This window comes from Dipodomys ordii, unplaced genomic scaffold, assembly GCF_000151885.1.
Source record: "Dipodomys ordii isolate 6190 unplaced genomic scaffold, Dord_2.0 Scaffold29, whole genome shotgun sequence".
Lineage (NCBI taxonomy): Eukaryota > Metazoa > Chordata > Mammalia > Rodentia > Heteromyidae > Dipodomys > Dipodomys ordii.
This window is the reverse complement of record NW_012267245.1, coordinates 2,601,214-2,612,122: the sequence shown is the minus strand read 5'-3', so window position 1 is coordinate 2,612,122 and position 10,909 is coordinate 2,601,214. Positions and strand designations below refer to the sequence as shown.

General features: G+C 50.6%; 2 protein-coding genes across 3 annotated transcripts in view; one reads left to right on the top strand and one right to left on the bottom strand.

The window, feature by feature from the left end:
* Nop16 (NOP16 nucleolar protein) overlaps positions 1-5,026 on the top strand; it is an 11,630-nt gene extending 6,604 nt beyond the window's left edge. The window contains exons 2-5 of one of the 2 annotated variants that reach the window (XM_013016095.1): positions 173-281; positions 2,354-2,423; positions 3,168-3,274; positions 4,625-5,026. In XM_013016095.1, coding sequence (XP_012871549.1) covers positions 173-281; positions 2,354-2,423; positions 3,168-3,274; positions 4,625-4,768 — 430 coding nt within the window. In that variant the 3' untranslated portion in view covers positions 4,769-5,026. Of the gene's footprint in view, positions 1-172; positions 282-2,353; positions 2,424-3,167; positions 3,275-4,624 lie in introns of those variants that run through there. The other variant, XM_013016096.1, reaches the window with a different exon arrangement.
* Positions 5,027-9,737: 4,711 nt separating this feature from the next.
* The window catches only part of Arl10 (ADP-ribosylation factor-like 10), a gene marked incomplete at its 5' end in the record, with an annotated part of 6,500 nt that continues 5,328 nt past the window's right edge, over positions 9,738-10,909 (bottom strand). Inside the window, one exon of the mRNA XM_013015976.1 lies at positions 9,738-10,137. Coding sequence (XP_012871430.1) covers positions 9,941-10,137 — 197 coding nt within the window. The remainder of the gene's footprint in view (positions 10,138-10,909) is intronic.

The window sequence follows — 10,909 nt, the reverse complement described above, 5'->3', positions numbered from 1 at the left end:
CTGGGCCTGGGCCTGGGCCTGGGCCTGGGCCTGGGCCTGGGGGGGGCGTGTCTCGGCCCAGTGCTCGCTGGCTGGGGGCGGAGGGCGAGGCGGGATGGGTGGGGGATCTCGGGCCGGGCGGCCCACCCGGGCACGGACAGGCCTCGATCTCGCTCTCCTGGGCCGGTGGTAGCTCCCACATCCGACATGCCTGGGACCACAGCAAATCGGTGCGGCAGAACCTGGCGGAGATGGGGCTGGCCATGGACCCCAACAAGGCGGTCCCCCTCCGGAAGAGAAAGGTACTGACGAACTCCCTTTCCTCCTGTGAGTGGCTGGGTTTCAGACCTTGATCCATCCTCCCTCCCTCCCTCCCTTTCTTCCTCTCTCCCTCTCTCCCTTTCTTCCTCCCTCCCTCTCTCCTTCCTTCCTTCCCTCCCTCCCACTCTTCCTCCCTCTCTCCCTCCCTTCCTCTCTCTCTCTCATGGACTTGTGATCAACGCTCTCTTGACACCCTCCCTGACCTACCCCAGCCTGCATTTGAAGTCTCCATTCCTTCTCCACTCCAATATTTTTTCCTCTGAAACTAGTTGCTTTTTTTATTTGTATTTTTGTCGGTCGTGGGGCTTGAACTCTGGGCCTGGGCGCTGTCCCTCAGCTCTTCAGCTCAAGGGGGACGCTCTACCACTTGAGCCACAGCACCACTTCTGGTTTTCAGAGTGGTTCATTGGAGATCAGAGTCTCTTGGACTTTCCTTGCCCAGGCTGGCTTTGAACCACGATCCTCAGATCTCAGCCTCCTGAGGAGCGAGGGTGACAGGCGGGAGCCACTGGTGCCCGGCTAATGCAATTTACTTTGGCGCAAAAGGGTGCAATGCCATTATCTATCCAGAGGTAGGCAGGGCAGTTCAATAGTCTTTGATTACAATTCAAACCATCCCTCTTCCTTCTCAAGGAATTAGACTCATAGTCTAATGGACTACCAAGGTTAGAAAGGATACCACTTTTTGATTCCTGTCAAAGGCTTACTTTTTTCTTTTTCATTTAACAATTACAGTTTATTGTTTTAAGTTCTTCAACACAAAACTTAATGTCTCTAACATCACTCACTCGTAACCAGCAGTACAGATAATAGTTACAATTGAAGTAAATAAAGCAAATAATTCCAGGAAATGCCAGTAGACCATACCAAATACACTTTAGTTGGACAGAAAAGAATACTTTTTCCTCACACCTTGGCATCTCAGTAGGATCTTCCATAATTGATGTTTTTCTGCCCTTGGAGTTTGAGATCTGTACTGTTGTTTCCTATGCTTTTTTTTTTTTTTTGGTCGGTCGTGGGGCTTGAACTCTGGGCTTGGGCGCTGTCCCTGCGCTCTTCAGCTCAAGGCTACTAGCACTCTTACCACTTGAGCCACAGTGCCACTTCTGGCTTTTTCTACTTTTGTTTTTTTCTGGCTTTCTCTACCCCTGAGTCACCTTCCCAGCCCTCCTATTCATTGTTGGGCTGAAGCTTCTCTAACCCTTGCTTCTCCCCAGGAAGTCTTTTGTTCTGGCTTCACCCAGTTACCTCTTCACTGCTTTAATTTATGGCTGTTAAGTTCATGCTGGTGGGTTGCTTATTTGCATATCTGCTTCTTCTTATCTATGCCTCTTCACAGCCCAACATAAATTCCTTGGTGATTACTATCTCCTTAAGTATGATTGCTAAGTTCCCAGGTTAGTTCACCTGCTGCTGGGGCTTTCTGAATGAATGATCTTTAGTCAAGTTTCTTTTCATGCTTTCATACCCGAGGACACTGGTACTCCTCACTTTCCTTCCCTGTCCCCTCCCTCTTCCCCTGCTGGTATTGGGGCTTGAACCCAGGGCTTGGGCCCTGTCCCTTAGCTTTTTCAATCAAGGGTGGTGTTCTTGAGTTACACCTCCACTTCCAGGCTTCTGGTGGTTAATTGGAGATAAGAGTCTCATGGACATTCCTGCTTGGGGCTGACTTTGAACCACGACCTTGAGATCTCAAGCCTTCTGGGTACCTAGGATTATAGGTGTGAGCGGACTCGCTCCCAGCTTGTTTATGGGTTTTATATATTATCACTGGAGAAGCGAATTACTTGCTGTGTTTTCTTAAGGCAACTGTGAATATTTGTTGTAGAAGCCTTCAGGGTTTCGTGTCCCCTGTTAGCTAGTTCTGCCTGACCAAAAGGCAAGGCTTCTCAGGGATAACATAGTTGTATAATATACACAACATAGTTGTAAACTATATAATACAGTTACCCTATTTGTAGTATAGTTATAGTGGGATGGGCAGTCAAACCTTCCTCCCTGATCAAAGGTCCTTTGTGTGGTTTGCTGGTCTCACAGGCTTTGTTCTCTGCAGGTGAAGCCCATGGAGGTGGATGGAAAGGAGAGGCCCAATGACATTGTGCGGAAGCCCTATGTGCTAAATGGTGGGTGTGGCCTAGATTCCTCGCTCTCCGGTCCCAGTGGCACTGGAAAAGGGTCCTCAGTGTCCTCATTTTACAGCTGTAGAGAGGAAGGTTGAAAGAGGAGGCGTGAGCTGGTTCAGGGATCACAATTAGGTCTGTGTTCTTGGCTGAGACATTTTCAGGCTAGAACTGACTGAACCTAAATGTGAGCTATGGTCAGAGATACTCCGGGAGGACATAGCCAGGTCCCTGGGAGGATGGAAAAGATACCAGTAAATATGAACGGATTCGTTATTGCTGGTCTTGGGGCTTGAACTCAGGGCCTGGGCTCTGTCCCTGAGCTTTTGTGCTCGAGGCTGGCACTCTACCACATGAGCCACGGCTCTGCTTCCAACTCTCTTGGTGATTCGTTGGAGATAAAGAGTCTCATTGACTTTCCTGTTAGGCCTGACTTTGAGCCATGACCCTCCGATCTCAGCCTCCTGAGTAGGTAAGATGACAGGTGTGAGCCACCAGCACCCAGCCAGCTCAGGAGTCTGTCCTTTAAACTCTCCCAGGCCTGGAGAAAGTGACTTCCTTTTCAAGAGGTGGCACACTTAAAATGAAATACTGGATCTTAGGAGGGAGACATCTAGGGCTGAAGAGAAAGGTTCAAGCAGTTAATTTGGGAATGGATTGGGGTAGCGATTCTTGAGGCATGTTGGACAGCTCATATAAGCTAGAAGGCAACGCCTCAGTCCGTCTCCTGCTCTCCTCCTGCCTCAGATCTGGAGGCAGAAGCCAGCCTTCCAGAGAAGAAAGGAAACACGCTGTCTCGGGACCTCATTGACTATGTCCGCTACATGGTAGAGAACCACGGAGAAGACTATAAGGTGAGCGGCTGGGGGCAGGCAGGAGGAAGCCCTGGGCCTTGCTGGGAAGACACACAGGACTGCTGTGGCCGGGTCTGCTTGCTCGAGACTGAGTAGGAAGGAGGAAGACAGGAATGGAGCCTGGAACCATTGACAGGGAACTAGTGTGAACACAGGCTGGTAGCAGGGGCAGAGGGAGCGGCCCAAGGCTCCCAGCATGCACAGAGGCCATCTTCCTTCCATGTTTTTATTTATTTATTTTTCTGTCAGTCGTGGGGCTTGAACTCTGGGCCTGGGTGCTGTCCCTTACTTCGCTCTTCAGCTCATAGTGAGCATTTTACTGCTTGAGCCACAGCGCCACTTCTGGTTTTCTAGTGGTTTATTGGAGATAAGAGACACTGTCTTTCCTGCCCGGGCTGGCTTTGAACCACAGTCGTCAGATCTCAGCCTCCTGAGTAGCTAGGGTTACAGGCGTGAGCCACAATGTTCAGCTTTTTTTTTTTTTTTTGCTTGTCTTGGGACTTGAACACAGGGTTTACGCACTGTCCCTTAACTTTTTTTTTTTTTGTCGGTCGTGGGGCTTGAACTCTGGGCCTGGGCGCTGTCCCTCAGATCTTCAGCTCAAGGCAAGCGCTCTGCCACTTGAGCTACAGCGCCACTTCCGGTTTTCTGGTGGTTTATTGGAGATAGGAGTCTCACGATCTCCTGCCCGGGCTGGCTTTGAACCGCGATCCTCAGATCTCAGCCTCCTGAGTAGCTAGGATTACAGGCGTGAGCCACCAGCGCCCGGCCCCTTAACTTTTTTGCTCAAGGCTAGCACTCTTTTTTTTTTGGGTCCAGTCGTGGGGCCTGAACTCTGGGCCTGAGTGCTGTCCCTCAGCTCTTCAGCTCAAGGCTAGCGCTCTACCACTTGAGCCACAGCGCCACTCCCGGCTTTTTTCTTTTTGCTTATGTGGTGCTGAGGAATCGAACCCAGGGCCTCAGGCATGCAAGGCAAGTGCTCTACCACTGAGCCACCTTCCTAGCCCCATGGCTAGCACTCTTACCATTTGAACCACAGCTCCACTTCTGGCTTTTTGGTCGTTAATTGGTGATTAAGAGTCTCGGGACTTGACCTGGGCTGGCTCTGAACTGCGATTCTCAGATCTAGCCTCCTGAATAAGATTATAGGCATTAGCCACCAGTGCCCAGCCTTTTTCTTTTTAAATGAAAATTGCTAGGTGGGCCTTGGTGGTTCATATGCACCATAACTTTGAGGCTAGGAATTCAGATCTCAAGGCTAAAAAGCGACTCACTCAATTCAGGTAAAACTAGGGTTTGATCCTTTTGCCTGTTCGGCCCTCCTCAGTGATGGTCCCCCTTCTTTCCTAGGCCATGGCCCGGGATGAGAAGAATTACTATCAAGACACTCCCAAACAGATTCGGAATAAGATCAACGTCTATAAGCGATTTTACCCAGAGGAATGGCGAGCCTTCAGCGAGTCTCTGCAGGATAGGGACATGGACGTGGAGTGACTGGCTCTCACCGGCTCCAGCCTGTACGCCTTCCGCACCACAGAAGCCAGCATCAGGCTTTAAGGCAAGGAGTGGAGAGCTGCAGATGAGACTGGTTGGTCTGATTCTGTGGAATCAGATTATTGGGGTGCACGCACACAGGAGTAACTACCCTATTCTCTGGGTCTCAGAAAAGCCCACACTTGGCTGTGTTCACAGAGGTGGCCTTATCTGAATAGAATCTGTACATAGAATAAAACCAAGGACATTTTGCTCATCTTTTATTTATTTTTTATTATTTTTTGGGGTCTGGTCGTGAGGCCTGAACTCTGGGCCAGGGCGCTGTCCCTCAGCTCTTCAGCTCAAGGCTAGCGCTCTACCACTTGAGCCACAGCACCACTTCCGGCTTTTTTTTTCTGCTTATGTGGTGCTGAGGAATCGAACCCAGGGCCTCAGGCATGCAAGGCAAGCGCTCTACCACTGAGCCACCTTCCCAGCCCTCATCTTTTTTTTCTTTTTGTCTGAGACAGGTATTCAAACTCAGTCCCCCGGACACTTTTTGCTCATTGGCTGATGCTCTACCAACTGAGCCACGCCTCCAACCTGGACATTTTGCTTCTCTGATGGTTTTGGATTTACCTAGCCCAGCCACGCCCTGGAGCTGCCACAGAGAATACCAACCCTGCTGCCCAAGCCACAGCTTGCATGTTCTTGTAGGTGCAGCCTCCTTGCTCTTCTCCATCGCTGTCTTACCTTGGTTTTCTGTATAACATTTCCACTTGCTCTCCTCCCAAAGCTTGCTGGGAGACCTGGCCTGTGTATCGGGGTCTGACTCGTATTTCTGGTCCCACCCCAGATCAGTTCTGCTTCCTGCCCAGTGAAGGAGCCAGCTACTGGCCCTGCCCTCCTTCATTGTGTTAGCTTTGTCTTGAACTGAACCCCAGGTCCCCAAACCTCCTTCTCCAGGATAGCTGTGTATACCTCTGTTTTTTTTTTTTTTCCGTTGGTTGTGGGGCTTGAACTCAAATCTGGATGCTGACCCTGTACTCAAGGCTAGTGCTGTACCACTTGAGCCACACCTTTACCTCTAGAGTTTCATGACTTTCTTGCTCAGGCTGGCTTTGAACCGTGATCCTCAGATCTCAGCCTCCTGAGTAGCTAAGATGACAGGCATGAGCTACCAGCGCCCTGCTGCATACCATTCTCATATGCTACACAGAGAGGTCCCAGACAGCCTGACTGGCCCCCCTCAGACCTGCCTGAACTGGTGGCAGGCGAGGTGTTTTGAAACAGGATGGAAGGGCAGGGTGTGGGATGAGTGCTTTCAGTCCTTCTATCTACTTAAGTCATAATCCTCTCTGCTCTTGAGCAGGGGAAAGGGGAACAGGTGGGAGAATGGGAGGGAATCTTGGTTCCAGGCCAGTGGAGCAAAAAGTGAGACTCTTACGTCATGAAATAAGCGGGGTTAGCCAAAGTGATCCCAGTGATCCTAGCTATGTGGGAAGAAGGTGTTGTAGGTGGGATGGATGGCGGAGAAATAACTGAAGCCAAAATGGCTGGGGAGAGTGCACTTTATGTGAGGTCTTGCACACACCTTCATCTTAGAGGTGTGCAATCCCGAAAGCCACCAGCATCACTATCGGAGGTGTTAGGACAGGCCAAACACCTCTTTTTACTCACACTTTTTTTTTGTCAGTTGTGGGGCTTGAACTGAGGGCCTGGGAGCCATCCCTGATCTATTTTACTCTAGGCTGCCTCTGTACCACTTGGAGCTACAGCTCTACTTCAGGTTTTCTGGTGGTTAATTTGGTGATGGGTCTCCTGGACTTTCCTACCCGGGCTGGCTTTGAACCATGATCCTCAGAGCTCAGCCTCCTGAGTAGCTAGGATGACAGGTGCGAGCTACCAGCGCCCGGCTTTCACTGTTTTGTCCAAGACCAGGACTCCAACTTGCCAACATTTTTTTGCTTATTGGCTGTCAGTTACCATCTGCACCATGCCTCCAACCCTCTTTTTATTGTGCCACTCCTGGGGCTTGAACTCAGGACCTGAGCACTGTCCTTGAACTTTTGCTCAAGGCTAGCACTCTGCCATTAGAGCCACAGCTCCATTTCTGGATTTTTTTTTTTTTTTTGGTAGTTTGTGGGAGACGAGTCTCAGACTTTCCTGCCCAGGCTGGCTTTGAACTGTGATCCTCAGATCTCAGCCTCCCAAGGAGCTGGGATCACAGGTGTGAGTCTGTTAGAGTAACAGCAATGCAAAGCCAGGCAGGCAAGAGAGGTTTGAAAGGTCTTGTCCCCATTTGTCCATCCAGGTTAGTGGCAGGAGTCAGGCAGAGGAGTATAGACAGGCGCTGCTTGGCAGACCAGTCACAGCAGAGGCCACACGTGGACAAGGGGCTGTGGTAGCACTGTGGGCCTTCAGGGCCCTCAGCATACCTACCCCTAGTCTTCTGGGTGTATATGCTGACACTGGGGCTTAAACTCAGCGCTGTCCCCTAGTTTTTTCACTCAAGGCCTGGGGTTCTACCACTTGAGCCACAGTTCTACTTCCGGCTTTGTGCTGGTTAACTGGAGATAAGGGTCTCTGGGATTTATCTGCCTGGCCCACCATCTTCCGATCTCCCCTTCCTGATGAGGTAGAATTACAGGAATAACCCAGAGCACTCAAGATCTGAGCGACTTTGATTAAAAAAAAAAAAGAAAACTCCAGTAGACACAGTGGAAACTTTATTTTGCAAATCCATCTCCCCGTATTGGGGACCGTAAAAATGTACAACATGATAATAATCACACGAAGGCAGATTGTAATTAGGAAGGGTCCCTCAACAATCATGCTGGTTCCATTGTTGGCGTCAATCACTGGGCAAGGTGAACAGACACAAACTTATTTTCTGTTCACAGGACAGACACAAAGGAATTTTCTTTTTTGGTGCCAGTACCAGGACTTGAACTCAGAGCCCTGGGTCCTTGATCCGTTTTGCTTGTTTACAGCTGGCACGCTGCCACTTGAGTCATGCCCCCAGTCCAGCTTTTTGTTGGGTTCATAGGAGATGGGAGGCCCTCAGACTTTCTGCCTAGGCTGGCCTCAAACCATGATCCTTAAATCTCAGCCTCCTGAGTAGCTAGGATCACAGGCACAAGCCACCCGCGGCTAGCTAGACACAAAAATGTTTTACCCAGTGCCAAGATGAGAAGTTTACAGCCAAGGTTCAAAGGCCACTGTGAAGCCCAAGTTCTCTTTGTGCCTCTGACCATATAATATTTTACCAAAATGAATTCTGGCAGTGGGGGGAGGGGAAGGGGGGGGAGGGAAAACGACCCAAGTATTCCTTAAATACTTAATGTGAAGAAAAAAATGACCTTTTATAATAGAAAGGGAATTGGAATTAGAGAACAGTTAATTCCCTCCCAATGTGTTCCGTGCCCAAGATCACTGGGGGGGTGGGGGGGGCACCACTTCCTTTGGCAGTGCTGCAGTATGGCACCGAGGCATGCTGGGTAAACGTCAAAGGAAACAAAGGCACACGATGTCTTCTCCTTTCAAAAGCAAACCGAGTGGGATAGCGCCTTAAAAAACAACAAAACCAAAAAAGAAACCCCACAGTCCATTTGAACTAGTCAGCCAGCCCTGATGGACAGGAAGCTCCATCCGAATGCGCCAGGAAGTGCCAACACAAAAGCAGTCCTTCAGCTGCCTGGTCAGCACACACGCAATGAGGGACGTGGCAGCTGTGTGGGCTGGCCGGCTACTGTCCTTTGGATTCACATGATCGCTTCTCTCCCCGCCTCTCAGCCTCCTCTAAATAGCGAGGATTACAGGCATGAGCCACCAGTTTCTGTCACCGATTGATTATGATACCAAATGGTCTCAAGAGCCAGCTGGAGGGAGAGGGGTAGGGCGAGGCGCTACAGCTCTGTGTCCACGGCCCCCCCCGTGAGTGACCTCACCTGGGGCTATGACGAAAGCACCTAGAAACACAGCCTGGACTTTTGACCTGATCCCTTTGATAAATACATAAATAAATAAATGCAGTTCCAAGGCTCAAAAGAGCCCCAGCTCCAGTTAACATGGGTGCCTGGGACTTGAACTCTTTCCTTCTTTAGACTCAGGTAAACGTGGCGTGGGCACAGTCAGAAGAGCAGCTATTTGACTCCAGATTTGGGGTGGGGGTATGGGGGGGGAAACACCATCTTCACTTTTTGTTTGGTGGATGAACTGGACTTACTCCGTAGTCATCAGGGGCCTTAAACGCAGGGGGGAAGGTGTTTAAGTAAGCTCCTTGTTAAGGTCTTCGGGTTTATTTCTAGCACATCTCCATTGGTAGGCAGTTAGAAACAACCCCGGGGGGAAGAGCTGGGTGGCTCACGCCTGTAATCCTAGCTACTCAGGAGACTTGAGAGTTGAGGATCACAGGTTGAAACCAGCCCAGGAAGAAAAGCTCGACACTTTCTTATCTCCAATTCACCTGCAAAAAGCTAAGGGAACAGCGCCCAGGCCCCCGAGTTCAAGCCCCAGTACTGGCACCAAAAAATAAAATAAATAAGGGTTAAGAAAAAAAAAAAAGTAAAAGAACGACTCTGGGGCCAGAGAGGCCAAGACTGCACAAGGCCACAGGCAGCCAGTGTGAGGCAGAGAAGGGAGACAATGGAGGGTAAAGCAGGCCAGGGAGCAAGCGCGATGCCCCCTGGCGGTCCACGGCAGAAGTGCATGGAGTCACTGGGAAAGGAAGAGGGCTGAGGGGAGGGAGTCAGCCCCCAGAGCAGATCAAAGAAGGGAATGCTAAATCCACACTCTGAGCCAGACACGGGCGCTCTCTCACCTGGGCCTCACCCACCTCCTGCTTCTGGACCACCGGTTCTTGCTTCTCTTGTGCTGCTCCTGGGTCTTGCCCGGGGTGCTCTACCACGTGAGCCAGAGCTCCACTTCCGGCTTTTTGCTCGTTAACTGGAGAGAAGAGTCTCTTGGACTTTTCCTGCCCAGGCTGACTTCAAACCTCCAATCCTCAGGTGGCAGCCTGCTGAGTAGCTACGAGGACAGGTGTGAGCTCGGCCTTGCTCTTGAGAGAGGGATGGAGGGGAGAGGGGAAAGGCTCTCTAATGCGCGTCCCCAGGCCCAGGTTGGTGAGGCAGAGTCAGGAAGCAGTGGACCTGTGTGGTCTCTGAAGCTGGGTGGCAAGCAGGCAGCTCAGGTCTAGGAGAGGAGCTCCAAGAGCAGTTTCCAGATGTGCACGGTGCCAGGTTCTTCGAAGCCTGGTCCTGCCGGAGCAATGCTGGCTGCCAAGAGGAAAACTTCCCGCTGGCTGCCCACGTCCAGCAGGCCTAGCTCCTGCTGAAGCTCAGCCACGTTCATGGCCTCGCCCAGGTCCTGGGGTGAACAAGAAGCCGATCAGCACACAGCTGTCCCCGATAAGATGTCCTCTTACCATCTTGGGTATGTGGCGGAATAATCAGGGCTGGAGGTGACTTAGATACTTTCAAGCCCAGTGCTGGGGGCTCACGCCTCTAATCTATCTACTCAGGAGACTGCAATCTGAGAATCACAGTTCAAAGCCAGCTTGGGCAACAAAGTCTGTGAGAGTTATCTCCAATAAACTATTCAGGAAAAGCCCAAAGTGGTGCTGTTCTTCATGTGGTAGAATGCTAGCCTTGAGCAAAAGAAGCTTAGGGACTGTGCCTAGGCCCTGAGTTCAAACCCCAGGATCAGTGCATATGAACCCGAACACACACACACACACACACACACAAAGATGCTTTTAGTTGGGCACCAGTGGCTCATGCCTGTAATCTTAGCCTCTCAGTAGGCTGAAATCTGAACTCTGAGAATCAAAGTTCATAGCCAGGCTTAGGAAAATTCCATGAGTCTCTTATCTCCAACTACTAAAAAGACAGGAAGTGGAGCTGTGGCTCAAGTGGTAGAGCACCAGTCTTGAGAACAAAAGCTGCACCCAGGTCCTGAGTTCAAGTTCCTACACATATATACCCCAAATAAACAAAGATGCTTTTGCTTGGCCCTGTGAATTAATTAAAAGCCCCCACGTTTGGACCTGTGCCATTTGACCTGAGGTGCAGTTCCTTTGCAATCTTTGTTTGCAGGAGGAAAGAAGATTCAGTGAAAAGGGCTGGGATGTGGCTCAGTGGTAGAGCGCTTGCCTAGCATGCA